Below are 27,137 nucleotides of genomic sequence, written 5' to 3'. Positions count from 1 at the left end.
AGTCTCTCTCTCTTGCCCAGGCTGAAGTGCAGTGGCACGATCTCAGCTCACTGCAACCTCTGCCTTCCAGGTTCAAGTGATTCTCCTGCCTCAGCCTCCTGAGTAGCCGGAACTACAGGCACACACCACCACGCCCTGCTAATTATAGGTGTGAGGCACCTCACCCGGCCTAAAAGAACCTGATCTTAATTTTACTCCTGTGGCCTCTGGCAGCCTTCCCTCCTTCTTAGGCTTTTTTCACTTGCCTGCATTGATCATCTGTACAATCACTTGTCCCATTAACTTAGAGGACAGGGAACAGGAAAGAGTTGGGGCTGATCTTGAGCCCAGAAGGTGGCAAATTTTCCCCAGAGGGCAATGCAGACCTTTCCCAGCCCCAGGCTGAAGCTGAGTCCTTTTTTCCAGCGGACACACAAGATGCTCCCAAAGAAAAGATGATTATGCTGGGAGTCTGTGTGCAAACTGGCATGCAATTAAAACTTCTGGCCAGGCGTGGGGGCTCACGCCTGTAATCCCAGCACTTTGGGAGGCCAAGGTGGGTGGATCACGAGGTCAGGAGTTCAAGACCAGCCTGGCCAACATGGTGAAACCCCGTCTCTACTAAAAATATAAAAATTAGCGGGTGTGGTGGCATGGGCTTGTAGTCCCAGCCACTCGGGAGGCTGAGGTAGGAGAATCACTTGAATCCGGGAGGCGGAGGCTGCAGAGAGCCGAGATCACCCCACTGCACACCAGCCCGGGCAACAGGGTAAGACTTTGTCTCAAAAATAAATAAATAAATAAATAAAATAAATAGATAAATAAATAAAACCTTCTGGGCCAGTTTTTTCCATATTGCTCCACTCCTAAAATCCCTTGGTGCCTCCCTAGGGCTTCAGGGTAAGTCCTTTGTCCTTTGTGATCTAACCCTCGCCCATGTCTCCCACCTCAGTTCCCACATTTCCCCCATGTCTAAGGCAGCAGCTACACTTGACTGCAGTTCCCTGAGTGCCAGGCTCTCAGGCCTCTGAACTCTCATATGTGCTGTTGGCTTTGTAGTTTCCTGTTCGGTATTCAAGACTGGCTGTGGAAGATACCTCCTCTAGGAATCCTTCCTTGATACCCTCAGGCAGAACTGGGGCCCCTGTGTGTCCTCCCAAGCCCCTCTGAACACCTCCATGTCAGTGACCTCATCATTACACTGTACTGGTCAATCCTGCACTAGGCTAAGCAACCTGAAGGCCAGCAGCACTTCTTTCATTGGTATCCTTAGCTTTGGGCACACACTAGGCACTCAATAAATTAGTCCTGAATGAGGCTTCTGAGTACTGGGTACAGAGGGCCAGGTGATAAGGGAGACACCCTGAAGCCTCTGTTCTTTGCTTTGAGCAAATGAATCGTGAAGCAAATACCAACATGTCATATGTCAAGCTCTTCTCTCAGCCTGAATAAAGCTCACTCGTTTGTCAGGGCCCACCTTCAAACTTCACAGAAGCATACCCCTGACCCTGGTGCCTAGGGCAAGATCTTCATTCTGCTCTTACATCCCCACATATCTTCTTTACAGCATTAGTCACTATGGTAATTACTGTGAGACTGTTTAATGCAGGGTTTATCAATGACCTCATGAACATTGAACATTTGGGAGCTGATTTTTTTTTTTTTGAGATAGGGTCTTGCTCTGGAGTGCAGTGGCATGATCATGGCTCACTGCAGTCTAGACCTTCCAGGCTCAGGTGATCCTCCCACCTCAGCCTCCCGAGTAGCTGAGACTACAGGTGCACAGCACCACGGCTGGCTAATGTTTGTATTTTTTGTAGAGATGGCGTTTCACCATGTTGCCTAGGCTGACCTTGAACTCCTGGGCTCAAGTGATCTGCTCGCCTTGACTACCCAAAGTACTGGTATTACAGGTGTGAGCCACCGCGCCAGGCCTTAGGTAATTCTTTGTTGCAGGAGGCTGCTGTGTGTCCTGTGGTGGGTTTAACAGCAGTACTCACTCTGCCTGCTAGATGCCAGTAGCAACCTCCTCCCCAGGCTGTGACTGCCAGAAATATTCCCAGACATCGTCATATGTCTCCTGGGGGTAAAATTGCCTCTGGTTGAGAACCACTGGTATATTGTCTATGTCTCCAGTTAGAACGGCAGTTCCATGAGAATGGAGACCCCACGTCCTCGTTCCTCAGGGCTCTGATGACCTCAGCCTGGCATTGACTCTTCCGTGCAGCTGATCCTCCCGAAGCCCTGGACTGGGCCGTACACTCCTGAGAAGCACAGCAAAGCGCTCGTTCTACAGGACCCTCCTCTGTGGGCTTGTGCAGCTTGAAGCCAGGGATGGTGGCCTACTGGTCTTTCCCCCGGCAGTGCCCACCCAGGCTTTGCTTTCAGGGTGGTCAGAAAATGATTACTGGGGGAACACGTGACAGAAAAGCAGGAAGGGGCCTCTTGGTGCTGTGAGCTGACCAGTGCAGAGTGACGGTCCTTCTTGACAGGGATGACTTCTACTTTTTGGAAGGGAGAGTTCAGACTTTATTAGATACCTTAAGTCTGGCCCTGGGGAAAACCACGGCTGGCTTCACCATCCTCCTAATAGGAAGAGGCAGTGAGGAGAGCAGTAGTCTGGGGAAGGTGGGAACCCCGACTGAGGGGCCTGCACCTAGCCCCTCAGATCCGCCTCCCCTCCCACGTCACTCCGGCTCTTTTGGGATGATCACATGGTGAGAATCTGCTTTGAAGACATGAAGGGCTTCATGGAGGCTTCCAAAGCAGACTGGTAGTCCTGCAGCGGGACCTGGGAGCAGGCAGGGGCTGTGAGTTGGCCTCGGCGGATGAGATCGCACAGTGTGAGGATCAGCTCCTTGAACTGGTCTGTGGGAGGTTGCAGGAAATTAGACAGAGGAACAGCAGCTGGAGATTGGTGAGATGTGGCACGGGGCTGCCCTATGGACAGGAGCTGGCACCGAGCTCCAATAAAGCCTTGAGTCCTGGCTGTGCCAAGGATCGGGGTAGCTGTGGAGGCAGCCTGGTCCCTGCCTGTCTTCAGGACAGTGAGGTCCAGGTGGGGAGAGAGGAACATAGGAGTGGCTCTAGGGTCTGAGGGGCAGGCAGGCAGAGACCACTCTTCAGAGTGGTGATGAAGATGGCACAGACTCACAGAACCTAGCCGCAGTGGAGCCAGGAGCACTGAATGGTGGGAGGAGAAGGATGGCGGAGGCAGGGAGAGCAGAGGAGGCCCGGGGAGGGAGTGGGTGTGCCTGGCATGCCAAGTGATGTGGAATAGTCAAGCTCTGCTCAGGAAAAGGAGCTCTCCCTGAGAGCCCAGGACTCCCTTAGAACCCCATGACCTGAGGCCACCAACATCCCCTCCCTGGGCCTGCCTCCTGTGAAGGACCCTATATGGTACAGGAAGTTGAGAAGTGAAGACCTTGGCTGAGAAGTGTTTTTCCATAGACATAAATTCATTCAACCTTCAAATCTAGTCATATCTACTGGTTAAAACACTTCAGTGGCTCCTCAGTTGCCTTTAAGAGTGAGTCTTGGCTGGGCGCGGTAACTCATGCCTATAATCCCAGCACTCTGGGAGGCTGAGGTGGGCGGATCCCTTGAGCCCAGGAGTTTGAGACCAGTCTGGGCAACATGATGAAACCCCATCTCTACTAAAAATACAAAAACTAGCTGGACATGGTGGCATGTGCCTGTGGTCCTAGCTACTTGGGAGGCTGAGGTGGGAGGATCACCTGAGCCGAGGAGGTTGAGGTTGTAGTGAGCTGTGAACACACCACTGCACTCCAGCCAGGACAACAGAGCGATACCTTGTCTCAAAACAAATAACCCCCCAGAACAGCAAAAAAAACCCCAGTGAGTCTGAATGCCTTAATCAGGTTTACAAGGCCTTTTGTAACCTGGTCACAACCCACTCACCCAATTTCTCAGCCCCAGCTCAGATCTAGTACTCCAGGTTGCTCAGAAGCACTTTGGTGCCCCGTTGCACATGTGATTTTCGATTTTTTCTGCCTGAAACACTGTTCACGCCACCACCTTCCTCCCCTTCACTTGGATAATCCCATGTTATTCTTCATCCTGAGTTTGGAGATCCCACTTTAGGGAGCCAGTCCTCCAGGAGATGAACAGGAGATGATCTGTTCACATCCTGGCTGCATCCCTCCCCGTGGGGAGGTGACTTTGGGCATACTACTTAACCACTCTGAACCTCGATTTCCTCCTCTGTCAAACACGGCTAACAAGAGTTTAAACTTATGAATTTAAACTGAGGCAGAGATTAAGTAACTTGCCCAGGTTCCCACCACTGTCTAGGCAGAACCTCTACCCAGTAGTGTGGAAGCAGATTTGAACCCAGGCAGGCTGGCTCCAGAGTCTATTCTCTCTACTTCGCTATCCATCTTTCCCCACTGTCAGCTCTTCAAGATGGGGACAGTGTCTGTTTTGTTCTGTGCCCCTAAGACTAACCTAGTTTAGTCCAATAACTATTTGCTGACTGTAGCTGGCCTAAGGCTATTCTCTTTGATCCTTCTGTGGGGCTGGGGACCCAATCACCCCTCCAGGGCTCAGTAGCTGGTCATTTCTGCTGCCATTTTTAGGCACTGCCCTCATCTGTGACTCCTTGCACTGGGCCATGCACTCACCTGGACTGTGGTCCTTCTTCCACTGGGACAACCAAAAGCCCCGAAGTTTGAGATCCTTAAAAATGAGCAGGCTCTGCAGACACAGGAAGGACATGCTGGGCTCTGAGGGCAAGAACTTCAGGCATCGCTTAAGGGTACAGACTCCCCTCCAGGGACGCGGCATTGCCTAAGTTAAGACAGCTGTCGTGCCAGGGGATGTGGCCTGGCTGAGGTGTCCGGCCCGGCTCCAGGCATGCCTCCCTCCGACCCAGCTTACCACAGAGGCTATGACGGGCTGCTTGGCCATCCCCCCATAGGTTACCATGGTTCCTCCACGCCTAAAGAGTCCAAAGAGAACAAAGACTGGGTGCAAAGCAGAGACAGAGCCCTTCCTGAACCTGCCATGGTGCTTCTACTTCAACCCTGGTTCCTAAACCCTGCTCTCAGAATCTCTGGGGAAGGTTGAAAAATACAGATTCCGCCTGGGTGCAGTGGCTCATGCCTATAATTCCAGCACTTTGGGAGGCTGAGGCAGGTGGATCACTTGAGCCCTGGAGTTCAAGACCAGCTTGGGCAACAAAAGGAGACCCCATCTCTACAAAAAAAGTACAAAAAATTAGCCAGGCAAGGTGGCATGCCTGTAGTCTCAGCTTCTTGGGAGGCTGAGGTGGGAGAATCACTTGAGGGCATGAAATTGAGGCTGCAGTGAGCCCTGATCACACTACTGCACCCTAGCCTGGGCAGCAGAGTGAGACTCTATCTCAGAAAATGAATGAATGAATGAATGAATGAATGAATGCTGGGGATAGCAACTCACACCTGTAATACCAGCGCTTTGGGAGGCCAAGGTGGGAGGATTGCCTGAGCCCAGGAGTTTGAGACCAGCCTGGGCAACATAGTGAGACCCTGTGTCTACAAATAATAATAAAAAAAATTAGCTGCACATGGTGGTACATGCCTGTGGTCCCACTCAGGAGGCTGAGGTGGGAGGATCACTTGAGACTAGGAGGTTGAGGCTGCAGTGAGCTGAGATTGCACTGCTGCACCCCAACCTAGGCAACACAGTGAGACCGTCTGAATACAAAACAAAACAACAAAGAAACCAGATTCCTAGGTCCAATCCCAGACCTAATGAATCAGGAGACAAGAATGTATATTACACACACACACACACACACAATCTGGATGACTTGGATGTTTAGCCAGGGTTGGGAATCCACTGATCTAACCCAACCAGTCAGGTTTTGATTAAGTGCTGAAAAGTAACTTGCTCTCCCCAGATGAGCTCGAGGCCTGAGTTCAGCCTTGGCTCTGCTCTCACTATAGGTGTCCGACCTTGGGTGATGCAGTGAAAATGGCCCAGACCTCATCTCTTCATCTGTCAATGCTCATTCTAAGAATCAATGTGAGGAAACAGCTCTACAGATATCTACAGATAAGGAGTGATGTGGATGGTGGAGGGAACAATGACAAGCGTTCTCTCACTGCAGGAGGTGCCTTCTCAGTACCTGCTGTCTGACACCCACACCCCGACGTCAGCTGACATACAGGAGTGAAGCTAATATAATTTTTAAGTGAATAAGCCTGGAGTTCACATGCTTGCCTTAACCTGTGTTCCCCTCCCCACTCCCTGGCTCTTCTAGGAGTCTGTTGATCAAGGATGACCTCAAGCACATTTGGGGACAACACAAGGTAGACTTTGAACACTACCGAATGGAAGGAGCTGCTGTCCTAGGGCAGGTACTTCTGTCCCTGAGGCTGCTGGGTAGTTTGGTCTTAAGTGCCCCTCAAATGCCACCTGCTGTAGAAAGTAGCTCCTGGGAGCCAAGCCCTCTCTCCTCTGTATCCCTGCTGCACTTGGTCTAATCAGACTAGTAGCTAACACCAGGCTTCTACTATGTGCCAGACACAGTTCTAAGCATTTTGCATGTACTGCCTCAGGGAATCCTCGTAACAACCTTGTTTCAGAGACAAGAAAGCTGAAGCCCATCCATCACTTGTACAGCAATTTGTATATCACCCAGTGTCCTTTAGACCAGTGGTCCCTAACCTTGTTGGCACCAGGACCAGTTTCATGGAAGACAATTTTTCCATGGACTGGAGGAGGAAAGATGGTTTTGGGATGAAACTGTTCCACCTCAGATCCTCAGGCATTAGATTCCCATAAGGAGCACGGGACCTGGATCCCTTGCATGCGTGGTTCACAACAGGGTTCACAGGCCTGTGAGAATCGAATGTTGCCGCTGATCTGTCAGGAGGCAGAGCTCAGGGAGTCATGCTCGCTCACCCACCGCTCACCTCCTGCTGTGTGACCTGGTTCCTAACAGGCCACGAACTGGCACTGGTTTGAGGCGTGGGGGCCCCTGTGTTAGATTACCCTTCAGAGGCAGAGGGTTTATAAAACCCCCATTTTAAAGATGAAGAGACGGAGGCCTGGATTGCTTTTCACGTATTGCCTAACTTTCCATAGGCCCACAGCTAGTAAGTCACAGACAGAGCTGGGGCTTGAATCCAGTCATTCTGACTCCAGTGCCTACACTCATAACCACTGCACAACGCTTCCTCCTGCAATGACATTGGGATTGAGGTCTGCCACAGGGGCTGTCAGGTATAGGGCTGAAGCGGTGTGCTCAAATGTGGGGTCAAGCCTGGCTTTCCTGCTGACTAGACTTTGGGCCAGGTACTTGACCTCTTTGAGCCTCGTTTTTTTTTTTTTTTTTGAGACATAGTCTGTCTCTGAAGCCCAGGTTGGAGTGCAATGACATGATCTTGGCTTACTGCAACCTCCACCTCCTGGGTTCAAGCGATTTTCCTGCCTTAGCCTCCCAAGTAGCTGGGATTACAAGTGCCTACCACCATGCCTGGCTAATTTTTGTATTTTTAGTAGAGACGAGGTTTCACCATGTTGGCCGGGCTGGTCTCGAATTCTTGACCTCAGGTGATCCACTTGCTTCGGCCTCCCAAAGTGCTAGGTTTACACGCATGAGCCACCGCACCCAGCCTGGGCCTCATTTTTGAAAAGTAGAAAACAGAGATTAGAACTGCACCCCCTGTCTAGGTGGTTGTGGGAGGGGTAAGTCAAGCACTGCACAGTCTGGTGCATGATGAATCCTCACCACAACGCTCTGGCCACGTGACTCACCTGCTCATCTAGCCTGTGAGATCTCAGAGGGCGCATCACTGCCATGGCCCTCTCTGTGCCTGGTTGCTAGTAAGTGCTCAGCAAGTACGTGCTAGCTGAATCCGTGCTACTGAGGGGGCTCCTGCTTTAGTTAGGAAGCGTCTTTTTACGCACACTCTAGCTCAAGAAGCTTATTTTATTTATTTATTTATTTATTTATTTTTGAGACGGAGTCTCCCTCTGTTGCCCAGGCTGGAGTACAGTGGCGCGATCTCGGCCCACTGCAAGCTCCACCTCCTGGGTTCACGACAGTCTCCTGCTTCAGCCTCCCCAGTAGCTGGGACTACAGGCACCCACCACCATGCCCAGCTAATTTTTTGTATTTTTAGCAGAGATGGGGTTTTACTGTGTTAGCCAGGATGGTCTCGATCTCCTGACCTCATGATCTGCCCGCCTCAGCCTCCCAAAGTGCTGGGATTACAGGCATGAGCCATCGTGCCCGGCCTAGAAGCTTATATTAAAGGAAAGAAGAATGGAAAGGCATGCATTAATATTGTCAACAAGGCTTATCCCCCTTGGTGGTGGGGTGATAGGTAACTTTTATTTCTTTTTTGAGATGGAATCTCCCTCTGTCACCCAGGCTGGAGTAGAATGATCTCAGCTCACTGCAACCTCCACCTCCTGGATTCAAATGATTCTTGTGCCTTAGCCTCCCGACTAGCTGGGATTACAGGTGCCTGCCACCACACCCAGCTAGTTTTTTTTGTATTTTTAGTAGAGATGGAGTTTCGCCATGTTGGCCAGGCTGGTCTTAAACTCCTGACCTCAAGTGATCTGCTCGTCTTCTTGGGATTTTATAAGCATGAACCACCATGCCTGGCCAGGTAACTTAAAAAAAAAAATCAAATTTTTTTTTGTAGTGATCGGGTCTCGCTGTGTTACCCAGGCTGGTCTCGAACTCCTGGCCTCGAGTGATGCTTTCTCCTTGGCCTCCCAAAGTACTGGGATAATAGGCATGAGCCACAGTCCCAGCCAACAGGAAACTTTTATGCTTAAGTTTTCCTTTGCACTTTTACATGTTTTCAAAATGTTTTGTAATAAGCATAATGTTCCCTTTAAAATTATAATCTATTTTAAAAGCTAGTACAAATTTGGAAGGTTAAATAAGCTAGGACTAAGTGACTTTTTCAGACATCCCTAGGTTATAAATCCTTGACTATTCCTCTATGGCAGACAGCTTAGCAGTCTACTTCTGGGGTCCCTTGGAAAAATAAAGCTGGATAGGCCTTTTGGTCATCTACAAAGGAGGAGGCTGAGAAAGCAGTGCCCAAATAGCTGGATGACTTTGGTCCTAGTTTCCACTCAACATTGTGCTGACCTGGTCTTGGCTTGAACTGGCCACTGGGACTCGGTCACTTGATGGTCCTCCCAGCTAAAGACCTGGAGAGCTCCGACGAGCTGGACCTGCAGGCCCAAGGGACTTACGCTAACTGCCGCAGCAGCTCTGTGGAGCTTTTCCCACCGACACAGTTGAGGGCAAGCCGTGGCTGGGGCATGTCCTGGAAAGCAACAGAAGTACAGTGAGGGAGCGACCCCCCTCTACATGTGGGGTCTGAAGCTTGCCCAAGTGCTGTGCTAGAAGGAGGGATTAAATAAAATGAGATGTTTATGCCTTTGTTTGCGTGCACGCACGCGTGTATGTGTTTATGCCTTTGAACTCACCTTTTTCTCTGCTAAGGAAGGGTCTTTTCTTTCTTTTTTCTTTTTCTTCCTAAGACAGGGTCTCGCTCTGTTACCCAGGCTGGAGTGCAGTGGTGCAATCATGGCTCACTGCTACCTCACCCTCCCGGGCTCAAGCAATCCTCCCACCTCAGCCTCCCGAGTAGCTGGAACTGCAGATGTGTATCATGATGCCCAGATAATTAAAATTTTTTTTGTAGAGACAGAGGTCTCACTATGCTGCTCAGGCTAGTCTCAAACTCTCAGACTCAAGCAATCCGCCTGCCTTGGCCTCCCAAAGTGTTGGGATTACAGGCATGAGCCGCCTCATCTGGCCAAGAAGGGCCTTTTCTGCAGCAACTTAATCCTGTTGTCCATTTTAGGACCTGGCAGAACTCATCTTCTCTGGGAAAGAATAGGCAGAGGGCATCTGCATGCAGTTTGGTGGGCTTCGGCTCCCTGTGTGCTCCCCTTTTCAGTCCTTGTGATTCAGCTAGTATTATATATGCTGATCTACTGCTTCAGAAATGTTTGCAAGAAGCGCGCGCTCTCGAGTGTGTCTTTGGATCCTCCAGATGGTTCAGTAAAAAGGGGCTGAGGGTCTGGTCACTTACTAGGCATGTTGTGGGGTGGAGGTTCTGGAAGGTTAAGAGGCTTTAAGTTCAGAGAGACTGAGGCCAGCTGTGACTCTCCCCCTTATAAACTGCATGATTTTGGTTAAGCACTTCCTCTTTTCTGAGTAAAACAGATAGCAGTTCCTTTGAATAGCTTTTGTGGAAATTATCAGATAAAATTAAGGCAGGTAGTTGGGAAAGGTTACTTCTTTCCTTTCTCTTTCTGTGTCTGTGTTTCCTCAGGTCCTCTCCTGCCAGTTCTTAGAGTCACACATGTGGGCTGACGTGGCCCACCACAAATGTTTAAAACTGCAAGTCACACTGGGTTTCCTAAACTCTGTCTGTTTCTCGTGCCTCCCTCCCAGCATCTGGACACTTAATGCATGCTGCTTGCCGCCTGGCTGGGAGAACGGGCTTTAACCAACCAAGAAGAGGCAAAGGGAGGTTTCCAGAGAGGAACAATGGTGCCAGTCCCCAGCTTCTCTAATGCATGTCAACTTTCTTCAGGGAGATGTGCGTGGACTGGAGGGGCAATGACCCTCTTTCTAGGTACCTTAAAGAAGTTTTTCATTTCGGGCCTTCTTAGCTCCTCTTCTGTGATGACATGCTCAGCCCCCAGACTCTTCAGTCTGTCACTCAGCTTCTGGATATCAGGTCTGGAAACCAAATATAGTTCCCTGGTCACATCTGCTGGCTTTTTCCACCAAAGTCTCCCAAGACCCCTCTGCCACAGCTGGGAGAACCCATGCTTCTTTTTGCAGGAAGCTGGGGTTAGGTTTAAGCCAGGCTTGAGCAGGGACCAGCCATCTAATTTCATCCAGCTTCAATAGCTCTTGGCTGTCTCTTCACTGGAAACAGAGTGAGACTGGGTGGTTTCCACAGGCCCTGACAGCTAAATAGTGCTAGAAGCCATCTGTGCCCGGGGAGAAGTCACTTAACTTCTGAAAAGACAAACTCCACTTCCCCCTCTTTTCAAGGGCCCTTCAGAGTGTTGTGCACACACACTCTAGCCCGGGAGTGGTCCTGGGTCTCTTTGGTTAAGGCAAACGGAATGATTTTTGTTAGTACAAGTAAGGAACTGAAGCTGGTGTCAATTATACTAAGACTGGGCTTCCATGACAGCCACAGCCACATTCATGAACACTGAGGCTTAGAGAAACTGGACGATACGACGGAAAGAGAGTGAGGAAACCGAGTCTGTTACTGACTTGCTGTGTCTTCCAGGGCAAGCTGCTCTCTGAAACTTCAGTTTCCTCATCTGTAAAAGACAGATGACAAACCTGCCTCTGTCTCCTTCCTGTCTGTATTTAGTGCACTTCCAAGTACCACACACAAGCAAGGGTAAAGGGGCCTTGGGTTAGACGGTTCACAGAAAGAATAATACACCTCAAAACATTCCCAAATATGAACTGGAGTTTTGAAAACATGACGTCATCACAAGCCAAGAGTCTCAGAAAGTCTTAGCTGTTCAGTAAGGGCGGTCTCCGCCTCCTTCCTGCCCTCTCTTTACATTTCAGATTCACTCATCCTATCGCCAAAACCCAGCTGGACTTCATTTCTTAGGGCTGACTCATCTGTTTCAGCCACCAACTCTGTTAGTGACACCTAAGGCCAGTTTATGCTTATGCAAGGGCGCCCTCTGGTGTACAAGTGGGCACCGCAGGGATGGGAGGTGGGAGAGGCCGAAGTTGTGGTCTGGGATGAAGCCTCCTCCCCACGCACCTGTCTCGGACCACATTGATGGTTCTTAGGCCCAGGGCTGCGGCGATCTGGATGACTGCTTGCCCCACTCCGCTGTTGGATGCATTCTGGATGACAGAATCCCCTGTGGAGCCAGGAAGAGAACCAAATCAAGCCCTGTATAGATCTGCAATAGGTCAAAGGCTTCCAGCCGGGGATCCTACTGTAGGCAAGGGAGTCCTCAGGCTCAACAGGGAACCAGGACCTGGCTGCTGAGTCTTCTCAGAGCTTACATTGTTTCTCACTGTTCCCCTAATGCCTCCTAAACTTCCACAACACTCACGATGCCTCCCAGGACTTGGTAACTCACATCTACACTGGACATAATTTAGACCCTGCCCTGCTATGGAAAAGATTTTATAGCTTTCATAATCCTCCCAACTTTTATGTCCTCAGGTCTTTGCTTAGGTTATTTCCTTGGTTTGCAATGTTTCCCTCCTTCTCTCTTCCTTCCTATTGAAATCCTGTAGATCCTTTGAAGTGCAGCTCAAGTGCAGCCTTCATGAAGACTTCCTGGATTGTTCCCTCTATGTGCTCCCACAGTGCTCTGTGGGCCTCTGTATTAATGCACATACCATGGTCTGCCCCGTCTTAGTCTTACACTTTGTTGTATACAGGTCCATTTCTATGAACAGCTTGTAGCTTCTTGAGAGGGAAGGACCATGCCCTATTCCCCTCCGCAGTGTACTGCCTTGAAATAGGATTAGAGCTGTGCTGGAGAAATTGGCAGCCCCTGAAACAGGGTCCTACAGTTTTGTGGCAAAGCCCAGGTTTAGCTTTGGACCTGGCCATTGGGGAAGGCAGTGTGGCACGCTGGGAAAAATGTGGGCTCTGGAATGAGAAGGACCTGGGCATGAGTCTCAGTTTCACCAATGATTGTAACTAAACAGACAGGGCAAGTTATGACCTCTGTGAACTTCAGTTTCCTTCCCTTAAAATGTAATCCCAGCTACTAGGGAGGCTGAGGCAGGAGAATCGCTTGAACCCGGGAGGCGGCGGTTGCCGTGAGCCAAGATCATGCCACTGTACTCCAGCCTGGGCGACAGAGCAAGACTCTCTGTATGAAAAAAAAAAAAGTGCCCCTGATTACAGTCAAATGCATCGTGTCCAGGAAAGTGCTTTGTTGACTTTGAAATGCTTTCTGGTTTTTGAGAGACAGCAGGGATCTGTCACACAATGGGCTGAAACTAGAGAGAGAGGACTTCCTGGAAGAAGAATGCCCACTCTCCTTCACCAGGGGGCAACGTACAGGTTGTCACCCACTAGTGGATCATGAATCAATCTAGTTGGCTGTAAGCAGCATTTTTTTAAAATTAAAATTGAGAGGAGAATAAAAAATAACAGAGTATGTCACACGTAGTAAGGGTATTTCATGAAACTTTGGTTTCCATTATATATATATATCCCTATTTGTATAAACTGATCACAATGTAAAATGTAATTCTCACCATTTGTCAAGATCCTAAGTTTACTCAACAGTTCTGGCCACATCAGCCTTGAGGCAGGAAAGTGGAGAGGTGCACAGTGAGTACTTAGGGTGGGCAGCGTTGAAATGCCTAGATCTGTTACCACAGCTGCAGCCCAAATGGGAGGTGGCTTTAGGGCATGGGACGCAGACAAACAAAGCGTCTGGGCACTAGGACTCCAGCAAAGGTCCCTGGTCACAGCCACTGTTTTTCTCTACCAAACGCTCCCAGGACTCCTCTGCCATAGTTGTGAGAAACCTGTATTTCTCTTTGTGGGAACTGGCATCGGCTTTCAGCCAGGTCTTGGACAGTGGCCGGGCACCATGTTTCATCACACTCCAACAGCTCTGGGCCTCAGTTTCCTCACTGGCATGAGAGGTGGCTTGGGTGAGTTCTACAGCCACTGCGCCTCATGGATGAGCAAGGTGTGCAGAGGCAGCCCAGGAAGTTAATGCCCTTAGGGTGACCCTTAAACAATGGGGTGTGAGAATTAGTGGAAAACTCATCATTCAAGGGTTAGTTTTTCTTTTTTGAGATGGGTCTTGCTCTGTCGCCCAAGCTGGAGTGCAGTGGCACAATCTCGGCTCACTGCAACCTCTGCCTCCCGGGTTCAAGCGATTCTCCTGCCTCAGCCTCCTGAGTAGCTGGGATCACAGGTGCCGCCACCATGCCCGGCCTTAAGGGTTAATTCTGCGGTGGGTTCTATGAGAGTCTTCAGAGGGCCCCCAGTAAGACTGAGCAGGCCAGTGGGGGGCGTGGCTCACGCCTGTAATCCCAGCACTTTGGGAGACTGAGGTGGGCGGATCACAAGGTCAGGAGCTTAAGACGAGCCTGGCCAATATGGTGAAACCCTGTTTCTACTAAAAATTCAAAAATTAGCCGGGTGTGGTGGCAGGGGCCTATAGTCCCTCGAAACCGGGAGGCGGAGGTTGCAGTGAGCCCATGCCACTGCACTCCAGCCTGGGCGACAGAGTGAGATTCCGTCTCAAAAAAAACAGCCTGAGCAGTAGTTGCCCATAGCAGTAACCGGGCTTCATGGGCTTTGCCTCCATCTCTGTCTCACTCTCCCCCACTCCCCCTCATTTCTGCTTCCGAAACAAACTGTCTGCACCCAGTCCTGGTCTTAGGCTCCGCTTTCAGGGAAACCCAAATAAAACACTTGGCTTTGTCATTTACTTGCTGGCTGATCTCATGCAAATAGTTTACCTCTCTGGACCTCGGTTTTCCCATTTATGAAAGGGAAGACGAATAAAAACAGCGGACAGTGTGTGCGCTGTATGCCCGGCACTGTGTGAAGTGGTGTGCTGTAGTGTTCCACCCTCCAGGTTCTTTATTCTCCATTTTACAGAAGAAAAATCTGATGATTTGAGGCAGATTCACAGTCAGGGAAAGGTGAAGCCTGGGGTCAGACCCAGGTTATCTGCCCAAAGCCTGAGCTCTTAACCAATGATGGTACCAACCTCACTGCAACACTTTGAAGATTTAATGCACTCAATGGGGATAATGCCTGTCAAGGCACTTCTGTGAACTGGAAAGTGCTATGTAAACGTTGAGTGGAATTATTAACACTAAGTTCAGCGTTTTACTGAAAACACAGGGACTGTGTCTATCTTGTCTGGCTTTGTATCCCAGAGCTTAACACAGCTCAACACATTTTTGCTGAATGACAGAATTCAATCCCAAGCTCTAGGGAATGTGACCCTGCAGCAGTTTTCGAGAGTGTACTCCTCGTGAGGTTTCAGCATGTTTCCTAGGAACCAAGCTAACATCTTTCTACATGAAAGAAACAACATTCACCCAGGTGGGAGGTCCATCACCCTGTCAAAACCTCCACCTTGCAAGTTCTCCTGGCCTTGGGGTCAGGATGTGAGTGGCACCCTAGTTGGGAGACCCTGGCCTCCTCCCCCAACTCCGGGTTCCTACCTGGCTGCAGTTGCTCAAAGTCCGTCAACATCCTGTAGGCTGTGCAGGGATTGACACCCAGGGTGGCAGCGCTCTGAAGAGGGATGTCACTCGGAACTTGGATCAGTGCTTCCTCGCTGAACACAGCCTCGGTCCGCCAGGTTCCTGAGTCAGAGGATGAGACCAGGATCATAAGGAAGGAGCCCTGTGCACATTCAACCCCACCTCACTCTCCTTGGCCAATGAGCAGCCAGGATAATGGAGAGCATCCACTGGAAGCATCCAGGATGTTTAGAAAAAGAAGAAAATCTGGATGTTCCTCTGAATGTCTGAATCCTCATGATAATTATGCAAAATAGGTTGTTATTTTTTTTTAATTTTTTTTTTTTTTTTTTTTTTTTAGAGACAGAGTCTCTGTAGCCCAGGCTGGAGTATAGTGGCGAGATCTCGGCTCACTGCAACTTCCGCCTCCTGGGTTCAAGTGATTCTCATGCCGCAGCCCCCTGAGTCGCTGGGATTACAGGTGTGCACTACCATATATGGCTAATTTATTTATTTCTAGTAGAGACAGAGTTTTGCCTTGTTGCTCAGGCTGGTCTTGAACTCCTGGTCTCAGGTAATTCGCCTGTATCAGCTTCCCAAAGTGCTGGGATTACACACATGAGTCACTGCGCCCGGCCCAAATTAGATAGTTATTGTTATCTTAAACATGTAATAAAAATGGGGTCTGGTGGCTCATGCCTATAATCTCAGCACTTTGGGAGGCAAGGTGGGAGGACTGCTTGAGGCCAGGAGCTCAAGACCAGCTGAGGTAACATAGTGAGACCTTGTCTCTCCAAAAAAAAAAATTAGCTGGGTATAATGCCCTGCAGTCCCAGCTTCTCATGAGGCTGAGGTGGGAGGATTGCTTGAGCCCAGGAATTTAAGGACACAGTGAGCTATGATTGTGTGACTACACTCCAGCCTGGGTGACACAGCAAGACCCTGTCTCAAAAAAACCCAAAAACCAAAAAAACAAACCAAAACAAAAAATGCCAAATACTGTTGTAAGGGCAACTCAGAGAGGTTGCTTCTCTGAGTTACCATCAGATTTAGCTAATGTCACCGTGCAGGGAGTTAATGACCTCAAACTGCTGCAATCTAAGGGTAAGAGAGTAGTAATATTACCACTAGGGCAGGAGAAGCTGAGAAAGCCCCCTTTTTCCTACACAGTCCTCATTCTTCTCATCCAGAGCAAGCTGACTCAGGTGGTTTTTTTTTTTTTTTTTTTTTTTGAGACGAAGTCTCGCTCTTGTTCCCCAGGCTAGAGTGCAATGGTGCAATCTCAGCTCACTGCAACCTCTGCCTCCTGGGTTCAAGCGATTCTCCTGCCTTAGCCTCCCGAGTAGCTGGGATTACAGGCACCTACCACCATACCTGGCTAATTTTTGTAATTTTAGTAGAGGATGGGGTTTCACCATGTTGGCCAGGCTGGTCTCAAACTCCTGACCTCAGCTGATCCACCCACCTCGGCCTCCCAGAGTGGTGGGATTACAGGCGTGAGCTATAGCACCTGGCCTGACTCAAGTGATTTTAGGGAACAAAGCATAAAAGTAGAAGTCAAGAGCACAGATGCCAAACCTGGTTTTGCTATTCCGCTGGTTTGAGAAAATTCCTGTCACTGAGTTTCAGTTACTCTAATGTGTAAATGGCACAGGCAAGAACAGCCTGACTCGCCTCCTCCAGGAGCTACTGTAGAAATCAAATGAGATAAGGAAATGAAAAATTCTATAAGCTGGAAAGAAATGAGCATCAACTCCCAGCCCACATTCCAGTTCCAGACAAAAGAATTCTAGAATGTCAGTACTGAGAAGGCCCTTACTGAGCATCAACTTTGAACTCCTCATGCAACAGGGGAGGAAATGAGGAAGTCACTTGCCCAAAGCCCCCTGGCTTATCTAGGCAGAGTTGGAGCTGGAACCTGGGTATGTGGGCTGCCTTCCTTCCATCTACAGATATTTATCTTGCACCCAGGCACTTGAACACAGACACGTTCCCTGCTTTCATTCTAGTGGAGTTGAACAGGTGAAAAAAAGCAGATATGATAATGATAAATTATAAAGAGACAGTAACAGCAAGGGAATTACTTTAGATGCGAGTCAAGGATACTTCTCTGAGGAGGTGACAGGCTAAGAGTGACTCAGAGCACACAAAGAACATCTTAGGCAGGGGACGCAGCAGATGCAGAGATGCTGCAGCAGGACAGACACAGGACTGGGATGGGATGATGCTGCACCGCAGGGCGGAGACTGATGGGAAGAGTGGTTTGAGACACAGCTGGCCTGGCTGATGCAGTGGGGGCTGGGCAGGTGATGTGAGACTTTCAGAATTCTGACACACAGTAACCATGGGTTCCACTGTGAATTTGTACATATACATACATGAATATACATGTAACACAAGCCTGTGTTTCACAGAATACTTACCCTTACTATGTAAGAGATACTCTATTTTTTATACTTTTCTGCTCAACTTTAATTTTAAAAAGTGCTATTTGCAACTCATTAGATTGATTTCCCAAATGGGTCACAATGTGCAGTATGAAAGCATGACCTCAGCACCATGGTATGGAGAGCTGATCTTGTTTTAGTGAATGAGTGAGCGGGAAGCCTGTAACAAGCTTTAAGAGGAGACTGAGATGATCTGATATATGCTTTCAGATCACTTTATTGCTGGGTGAAGACTGTGGAGTGGGGAGGGGCAGTGTGGAAGCGAGAGGTCTTTGCGGGGGTTGAGGTATGAGATGATGGCTGCCTAGACTGGGACTTTGGCAGTGGGGATGAGGAAGAGAAGATGGATTCGAGTTCTGTTTTAAAGACAGAATCAATAGGATTTGGTGAGGATTGGGTGAGGGGTCTGCATCACACGGACAGGATCTTATATGAAGAAGGGGTGAAGAGTATAGGCTTTGGAGTCAGAGACTCCAGCCTTGGTTCCACTGTGTCTTCACTGTGTCACCTTAGGGAAATTGCTTGGAGCCTTGTTGGTCACTGTGGCAGCTCAGGGCCCTTGGTCTATGCTTCCAAAGCTCTTGGGCATGCCTGCTCACTATTCAGTTGCTGGGATTCTAATGGTGTCCTGGTCCTATGTGGGTCAGCTGTGGGAAGCAGGGGGCAGCCTGGGTAATCACTAACTGTGCTGTAGGAAATGCAGATGTCAATGTGGGCTTTAGGGACCAGGAACTGGGGATAGGAGGCAGGAACACTTTTTTTTTTTTTTTTTTTTGATACGGAGTCTTGCTTTGTTGCCCAGGCTGGAGTGCAGTGGCACGATCTTGGCTTACTGCAAGCTCCGCCTCCCAGGCTCACACCATTCTCCTGCCTCAGCCTCCCGAGTAGCTGGGACCACAGGTGCCCACTACCACGCCTGGCTAATTTTTTGTATTTTTTGTTAGAGACGGGGTTTCACCATGTTAGCAGGATGGTCTCCATCTCCTGACCTCGTGATCTGCCTGTCTCGGCCTCCCAAAGTGCTGGGATTACAGGCGTGAGCCACCAAGCCCGGCCTGGGAACACTTTTTATTGAAGGCTGTATCAATCCTAGAGTAGGTCTATGGCTGAGAAAATAAGAGACTGAAAAGGCAAGGATTCCTCTGGAATCCAGGAAGTGCCCCAGCATCCTGTGGACTTTCCCCAGACTGGCCTTCAAATCATTATTCCCACTCATCTCAGCTAACACTTATTGCACTCTACCCTGTGCCAAACGCTTAGTGCAGGGCTTTCTATGTATGAAATCCAGGGCATTTTCTAATTCCCCTTGTGGTATGACAATGGAAATCCAGCCCTTGATATGAATTTCTGGGGCTTAGCAGTCCCTAATCCTCTTCTCAAGAGACTCTGGGTGGGAGGGAGGCAGTACCCATGGTCAGAGACAAGGGCTTTCAGGATTTCAAGTAGAACTCTTAGGCTTGAAGTTGGAGAGACCTGCTTAAAAACACTGGCTCTGCCACTCACTAGTGTGTGACTTTGAATGATCACTTTACCTTTTTTGAGTTTCCATTTCCCTAATCTGTGAAATGCAGAAAATAACACTTATGTCATAGTGGGAAGATTAAAGACATTTGTACAGAGACTATCACTATGCCTCGCATACAGTGGGTGTATAACACACATTGTTTTCCTTTAATGATGCTAATTCCCAGACCTTAGCTCTGAGGATTCCCAATTCCTCACTCATATGCAACTGACCCTTAACCATCTCCATTATCTAACTTGGGGGTCAGCAAACTGTGACCTGTGGGCCAAATCTGGCTCACCACTTGTTTTTGTAAATAAAGTGTTTTTTTTTGTTTTGAGACAAGGGTCTTGCTCTGTTGCCCAGGTTGGAGTGTGGCTCATTGCAACCTCTGCTTCCGGGCCTTGGGCTATCCTTCCATGTCAGCCTCCCCAGTGGCTGGGACTACAGGTGTACGCTGCCACACTTGGCTAATTTATTGTAGAGATGGACTTTCACCAAGTTGTCCAGGCCATCCTTGAACTCTTGGACTCAAGCGATCTGCCTGCCTCAGCCTCCCATGCTGGGATTACAGGCATGAGCCACCACGCCCGGTCCTGTAAATAAAGTTTTACTGGAACACAGCCATGCTCACTCAATTGTTTATATATTGTCTGTATGTTTACAACAGTAGAACTGGGTAGTCACAAAGATGGTATAGCCTACAAAGTCTAAAATATTTATTATTTGGCCCTCTAAGATAAAAGTTTGCCAACTCCTGATCTAATGCATAGACAAATTTGGCATTTGCAAAGATCATTGCATATATTCTCTCAGTTGAGTTGTATTAAGAGTCTGCTGAGACATGCTAGGCAGTGACTATTAGTCCCATTTTCGAGATGAAAAAACTGAGGCACAAAGTAGCTGTGACTTCAATCAGGTCATACAGTGGAGCTGGAAAGAGAACTTGCCCCTGATTCCAGAGCCAGTGCTCTTTCTATGGCTCTGTGCTTCCTCAGGAAGGTTTTGTGTATTTCCCAAGGAGAAAATCCCAAGGAGAAAGGCAAAGATCTATCTACACCATCTGGTCTAGTCTCCCCTGGGATTGGCTGCACGTGGGAAAAGGCTGGCTATGGGCTCAGCAATGGCTGGGCAGCTCAGAACCATGGAAAATGACCAAGCTGTGGCCAGCTGAGAACTTATGTGTTTAATAGTTGCCACTCTTACTAAATGGCAGTCTTCATGAGAAGAAAGACCATGTCCGTTCACTGCTGTGTCCTCGAGTCCAGCATGCCGCAGATGCTCACAAAATGTTTACTGAATACACTGAGTTAATTGCAGTACTCACAATTATAAAATCCTCATCCTCTCTGGCTGGCACCTTGCTTAAAAGACTCACCTTTTGGCCTGGCGCGGTGGCTCAATGCCTGTAATCCCAACACTTTGGGAGGCTGAGGGGGGCAGATCACCTGAGGTCAGGAGTTCAAGACCAGCCTGACCAACAAGACAAACAAGACAAAACCCCATCTCTACTAAAAGTACAAAAATTAGCCGGGTGTGGTGATGGGCGCCTGTAGTCCCAGGTACTCGGGAGGCTGAGGCAGGAGAATTGCTTGAACCCAGGAGGTGTAGGTTGCAGTAAGCTGAGACCGCGCCAGCCTGGGCAACAGAGAGAGACTCTGTCTCAACAGAAAAACAAGACAAAAACAGAATCACCTTTTCTCCAGGGAAGAATCCCTGTTCTGGGTACCCCCACCACCACACGTACAATTACCCAGATACCTGGCAGACGTCCTTTATTCTTCTCATCTCCAAACTGAAAGTATTGCCAAATCTTGTTACTTTAGCTCTTGACTCCACACCCTCTTCTCCAGCCCTACGGCACTGTCTTATTCAGACCCTCACCCTTCATCATCTGAAGCCTGACTTGTTTGCTCACCTGCTCACAGGCTTTCTGCCTCCACCTTCTGCCTTTCCAGACCAGTGGTTTACAGACCATTCTCTGCATTGCAGAAATCCTAACAAATCATTCCTCTACTTAACTCTCCGTTGGTACCCCTTGCACTGTGGACGCCGGCCCACCAGGACCCAGCCCCAGCCCACCTTTCCAGCTCCACCTCACTTGTCTTCCACTCCCACCCATGAGCCAGCCATCCTGAGCTACCTGCAGTTCCCCACCAGTGCTGTGCCTTCTCTTATCACTTACGTTCACACACGCTGCACTCCCTGCCTGGGAAGCCCCTCCTCACCTAGCCCACAGGCTGCACTTCCAGCAGCTCTTCCAGACTGGGTTCAAGCATCACTTCTCCGGGAAGTCTTTTTTAAGGCTTTCCAAGATAGAGGACTCTTGTCTTTGTGTCAATCCTGTGATTATAGCGCTTGTAATACTGTATTGTATTAAGTGTTGTTTTTCCATTCCTGGGCCTCCCACTGCCAGCCAAGAGCACTCTGAGGGCAGGAACTGTCTGCTCACCTTGATAGGACCTTCACTCAGCACAGGGGCTGGCCCGAAGCACTGGCATCAGGATCCAGTGAATCCTTGCAGCTCTCAATTTGCTCAAATGGCTGAGCTCCTTCACCGCCAGGTGGGTGTAGGAGACAGTGGAGCCATTCTTGGCAGCCTCCATGATCTTAGAGAAGCAAAGAGCTTTGTAGTAGATTCCTATTACTGTTTTTTCCCCCTAGTATTTTTTTTCTTTCTACAAGTGCGCCTTTCTAATCTCTGGGGCTGTCAACCACAAGGCCCCACCTTCTGTACCACGGAGGGAGGTGAGAGACTCAATCAGAACAACCGGAGTGGTCCTACCCCACCCCAGGGGACTGGTTCACGGACTGGCAAGGCCCATTCAGGGCCCTTCTGGGGGGTGTGCTGGACACAATTGTGGAGGATGTGCTCATTTGTTTGTTTTTAGGGTGATATGAACCTCAGGCTGCTGGTGGCCATCTACGAGAGGTGTGTATCAGAGTGGATCTGAATTCTAACTCCATCACTTTTGGCTGGGTGACCTTGGACAAACTGCTCAACAGTTTACAGTTTTCCATTGCATTTACTGTTGTATTGCCTGCAAAATGGGAAGGAAGTAACCACCTCATGTTGTGGGAACAACTGAGTTAATATACGTGAAGTGCTTAGAGTAGTGCCTGGCACAAAGAGAGTGGCCAATAAGTATTTGTTGGTTTGATTATATCAATATGTGGGGAGATCCCATCTGAGAACAAGTGAGAGACACAACTCTGATAGTACTGGGGTTCTTAGATCCAGCTGAACCCAAAGCTTTTAACCTGTTACACTTCCCAGTTCCACAGATCAATTAACTTTTTTTTTTTTTTGAGATGGAGTCTCACTCTGTTGCCCAGGTTGGAGTACAGTGGCACGATCTCGGCTCACTGTAACCTCTGCCTCCTGGGATCAAGTGATTCTCCTGTCTCAGCTTCCCGAGTAGCTGGGACTACAGGTGCATGCCACCATGCCTGGTTAATTTTTGTATTTTCAGTAGAGACCGGGTTTTACCATGTTGGCCAGGCTGGTCTTGAACTCCTGACCTCAGGTGATCTGCCTGCCCTAGTCTCCCAAAGTGCTGGGATTACAGGCATGAGCCACTGCACCTGTCCTTAACTTATTTTTTTTTTTTTTTGGAGATGGAGTCTCGCTCTGTTACCCAGGCTGGAGTGCAGTGGCGTGATCTTGGCTCACTGCAGCCTCCGCCTACTGAGTTCAAGAGAGTCTCCTGCCTCAATCTCCCCAGTAGCTGGGACTACAGACGCATGCCACCACACCCGGCTAATTTTTTGTATTTTTATTAGAGATGGGGTTTCATCATGTTGGCCAGGCTAGTCTCGAACTCCTGACCTCAGGTGATCCACCCACCTCGGCCTCCCAAAGTGCTGGGATTACAGGCGTGAGCCACCGCGCCCAGCCCCAACTTCTTTTTTTACAGCAAGTTTGAGCTGGGTCGCTGTAAGTTACAACCCAGAAGATCATAACACTGGTGTGTAGTGGGAACCCAGGAGAAAGAATCCAGTGAGCATTGTCATTTTGCTGTTTGAGTTTGGGCCAGGGCTTTATTTCTCAAGCTTCAGTTTATGTCCGATGGGTGGATAATACATGTCTTTCTTCCCTCTTGTAGCTGCTGTGAGGATCGATGTGTATAACAGATGTGCCTTGAAAACTGTTAAGTGCTAAAAAATAAAACTCACCTACGACTCCTTATAATATATCAAAGAAAATCCCGCTCATTACCTTGGCTTGGGAAGGGCCTTACCCCATGTGGACCCAAGAAGCTACCCTTTTTTTTTTTTTTTTTTTTTTTGAGACGGGAGTCTCGCTCTGTCACCCAGGCTGGAACGCAGTGGCTGGATCTCAGCTCACTGCAAGCTCCGGGTATTAGCCAGGATGGTCTTGATCTCCTGACCTCGTGATCTGCCCGTCTCGGTCTCCCAAAGTGCTGGGATTACAGGTTTGAGCCACCGCGCCCGGCCCCCAAGCTACCTTTTTTAAAAAAATTAGAGACAGGGTCTCACTCTGTTGCCCATGCTGGAGTGCAGTGGTGCAATCATAGCCCACTGTAGCCTGGAACTCCTGGGCTCAAGTGATTGAACCTGCCTTTCTGGCCTTCTTTCTCACTCGTGCAATCCTCTACTATGTGCAAACCCTCTGCTGAGGCTACAGTGGATTTTCCACCATTTCCCAATCTCACCTTTGTGTCTCTGCTCATTTTACATCCTCTACATGAAATGCCTCTTGGCTCATCTCCATGTATAAACAAAATTCAGGCTGGGCACAGTGGCTCATGCCTATAATCCCAGCACTTTGGGAGGCTGAGGTGGTGGGTCACTTGAGGTCAGGAGTTCGAGACCAGCCTGGTCAACATGATAAAACCCCCTCCCTACCAAAAATACAAAAATTTGTCAGGTGTGGTGGTGGGCACCTGTAATCCCAGCTACTCGGGGGCCAAGGCAGGAGAATCACTTGAACCTGGGAGGGGGAGGTTGCAGTGAGCCGAGATTGCGCCACTGCATGCCAGCATGGGTGACAAAGTAAGACTCTTTCTCAAAAAAAGAAAAATAAAACAAGGCCAAGCGTGCTGGCTCACGCCTATACTCCCAGCATTTTGGGAGGCCGAGGCGGGCGGATCCCTGAGGTCAGGAGTTTGAGACCCAGCCTGGCCAACATGGTGAAACCCCATCTCTACTAAAAATACAAAAATTAGCTGAGTGTGGTGGTGGGCACCTGTAATCCCAGCTACTTGGGAGGCTGAGGCAGGAGAATCGCTTGAACCCGGGAGGTGGAGGTTGTGGTGAGCTGAGATCGCACCATTGCACTCCAGCCTGGGCAATAAGAGCAAAACTTGGTCTCAATAAATACATAAAATAAAATAAAAATAAACCTGCCTTACCCAGGTACACTGAGCCAATCAGTGGATGTCTACAGAGTGGGTGAAATAGGATCTGGAAGAACGAAAAGGCAGCTGACACCTGGAGAAACTCACCCAAACCAGCATTTGCTGGAATCACCCAATCTCCTGGCTTCAGCCCGGTCACACTGCTGCCCACTGCTACCACCTGTGCAACACCTTCGTTCCCTCCAACAGCTGGCAGTTCGGGAAGGAGGCCATAGTTTCCTGAGGAAGAAGAGCATTAAAGGGTCAACCAGTGATGTTTGGGCAGTGAAAGAGTATGGACTTGAGTCCATGCCATCCTAGGCCTGATCTGGGCTCTGCTTTGGACTGTCTGCCTAACCAACCTCTTAGCCTCAGCTTACTTGTCTGTATAGGGGGACGATATTCTTTAGTGTTCATGGTTATTACGAAGATCAGATAACATACGAAATAAAACCAGCATGTCGTAGGCACTTCACAAGGTTTAGTTTACTCCCCACTGCAATCTTCTTCTCAAAAATCCTCACATTCCAGAGAAGGGAGGCCAGACAGGGCTGACACAGCCTGTAGACGGCTCATCTGGAGAACAGCTGCTGCTAATCACAGGCATTTCACACCCACACCTGAGAAGGAATGAAAATGAGGTGGCAGCTGAACAAAAAAGCCAATTAACATAAGCCACAGAAACCAAGGTTACCTTGGATCATATTTATATCAGATGGATTGATAGGGGCCGCCAGCATCTTCACACGGACATCTGATCCTCCCACAGCAGCTAGCTCCAGGTTCTTGAGTCTAAGCACAAAGCCAAACGGAGATGTTCATGTCATCCAGGCTAGATTGGGTGTTTCGCTCAAATCATCTCCCCAAAGTAGGTCAGGCAACATTTCTGAGCTGCCATGTGTGCCCAGGAATTATGGTTCTGTTATAAAAGAGAGGTACCGTAAGAAATCAACACAGAAGGCTGGGCGTGGTGGCTCATGCCTGTAATCCCAGCATTTTGGAAGGCTGAGACAGGCGGATCACCTGAGGTCAGGAGTTCAAGACCAGCCTGGCCAACATGGCGAAAACTTGTCTCTACTAAAATACAAAAATTAGCCGGGCATGGTGGTGGGTGCCTGTAATCCCAGCTACTCGGGTGGTTGAGGCAGAATAATTGCTTGAATGTGGGAGACAGAGAGTGTAGTGAGCTGAGATTGTGCCATCCATCCTGGATGACAAAGCAAGACTTTGTCTCAAAAAAAAAAAAAAAAAAAAAAGAAATCAACATAGGATACAGGTTGACTCTCATTAACTGCAAGTGGAAAATCTACAGTGTTTTTCTTTTTTTTTTTTGTTAAAGACAGAGTCTCACTGTGTCACCCAGGCTGGAGTGCAATGGCGCAATCTCGGCTCACTGCAACCTCTGCCTCCCGGGTTCAAGCGATTCTCCTGCCTCAGCCTCCCAAGAAGCTGGGACTACAGGTGCTTACCACCACGCCCAGCTAATTTTTTAAAGAATTTTTAGTAGAGATGGGGTTTCACTATGTTGGCCAGGCTGGTCGTGAACTCCTGACCTTGTGATCCGCCTGCCTCGGCCTCCTAAAGTGTTGGGATTACAGGTGTGAGCCACTGCACCTGGCCTTTCAACCTCACTGCCCTCTCTGGGACAGGAAACCTCTGCTGGCCTAGATGAGCCCTGTGTTTCCCAAAACTCGCTTGGTTATAAGAATTACCTGGTATGCTCATGGATATAAATTATCAGGCCTACCTCTGAATTACTGAGCCAGAATCTCCAGATGAGGGCACCCCAAGTAGTTCTTACCAACAGGCATACCTGGGAAACCCCAGGCTAGCTGACACGTCCTCCACCTGTTTGATTTTATTCTTGGTCCTAACATATACAGGGGAGAGGAGATATCTCTGTTAGTTGCGGGGTGTGGGGATAATGGGGAGATGGCCTGTGTAGTTCACAAAGAACTCCCTGGGTGGCCGTGATTCACTCTGAGTGATGTCCCTTCTGGAGGAGGATTCTTGTCTGGCAGAAAGGACCCTGGGTGGAGGGCTGAGGGTCCTGGGTGTAAAGCTCAACCGCAGGATGCCTGGGTCACCATGGGCAAGTTTCTTCTCTGCTCTAGGCCTCTGTTTCTCCATTTGTAAAACAGAGTTGCAGCAGTGGTTTGAACCTGATCCCCTCTGGGAGCCTCTTCCATGTTAAGTCAGTGGTAAGTCCCTCTGCTCGTGGTGGGTCTTGCACACCACGGTGGCAACATCTTTATCCCACTGAAACTTTGCTTAATGGGCAAAACCTGCAAGAAAGCTTTTGAAGGAGGCCAAGTTGCAATGTGCATGTGTTACTTTTGTTATTTCAAAAAAGTTTTTTAAAAAAGGAGATCTAGCCGGGCGCGGTGGCTCAAGCCTGTAATCCCAGCACTTTGGGAGGCCGAGACGGGCAGATCACAAGGTCAGGAGATCGAGACCATCCTGGCTAACATGATGAAACCCCGTCTCTACTAAAAAATACAAAAAACTAGCCGGGCGAGGTGGCGGGCACCTGTAGTCCGAGCTACTCGGGAGGCTGAGGCAGGAGAACGGCGTGAACCCGGGAGGTGGAGCTTGCAGTGAGCTGAGATCCGGCCACTGCA

The 27,137-nt window shown here is 49.2% G+C and overlaps 1 protein-coding gene across 9 annotated transcripts in view; it reads right to left on the bottom strand.

Moving 5' to 3' along the window:
• Nucleotides 1-2,483: 2,483 nt before the first annotated feature.
• MECR (mitochondrial trans-2-enoyl-CoA reductase) overlaps nt 2,484-27,137 on the bottom strand; it is a 38,335-nt gene continuing 13,681 nt past the window's right edge. For 3 of the 9 annotated variants that reach the window (XM_023219416.1, XM_023219420.1, XM_023219418.1), the window contains 9 exons: nt 25,211-25,308; nt 24,625-24,756; nt 15,185-15,328; nt 11,778-11,880; nt 10,609-10,711; nt 9,208-9,281; nt 4,879-4,939; nt 4,623-4,788; nt 2,484-2,847 (listed from right to left, as the gene is read on the bottom strand). In XM_023219416.1, the coding sequence (XP_023075184.1) occupies nt 2,690-2,847; nt 4,623-4,788; nt 4,879-4,939; nt 9,208-9,281; nt 10,609-10,711; nt 11,778-11,880; nt 15,185-15,328; nt 24,625-24,756; nt 25,211-25,308 (1,039 nt within the window). In that variant the 3' untranslated portion in view covers nt 2,484-2,689. Of the gene's footprint in view, nt 2,848-4,622; nt 4,940-9,207; nt 9,282-10,608; nt 10,712-11,777; nt 11,881-15,184; nt 15,329-24,624; nt 24,757-25,210; nt 25,436-27,137 lie in introns of those variants that run through there. The other 6 variants (XM_023219419.2, XM_023219426.1, XM_023219422.2 and 3 more) reach the window with 4 other exon arrangements.

This window comes from Piliocolobus tephrosceles, chromosome 1 (genome assembly GCF_002776525.5).
Source record: "Piliocolobus tephrosceles isolate RC106 chromosome 1, ASM277652v3, whole genome shotgun sequence".
Lineage (NCBI taxonomy): Eukaryota > Metazoa > Chordata > Mammalia > Primates > Cercopithecidae > Piliocolobus > Piliocolobus tephrosceles.
This window is presented reverse-complemented; position numbering and strand designations above follow the sequence as displayed.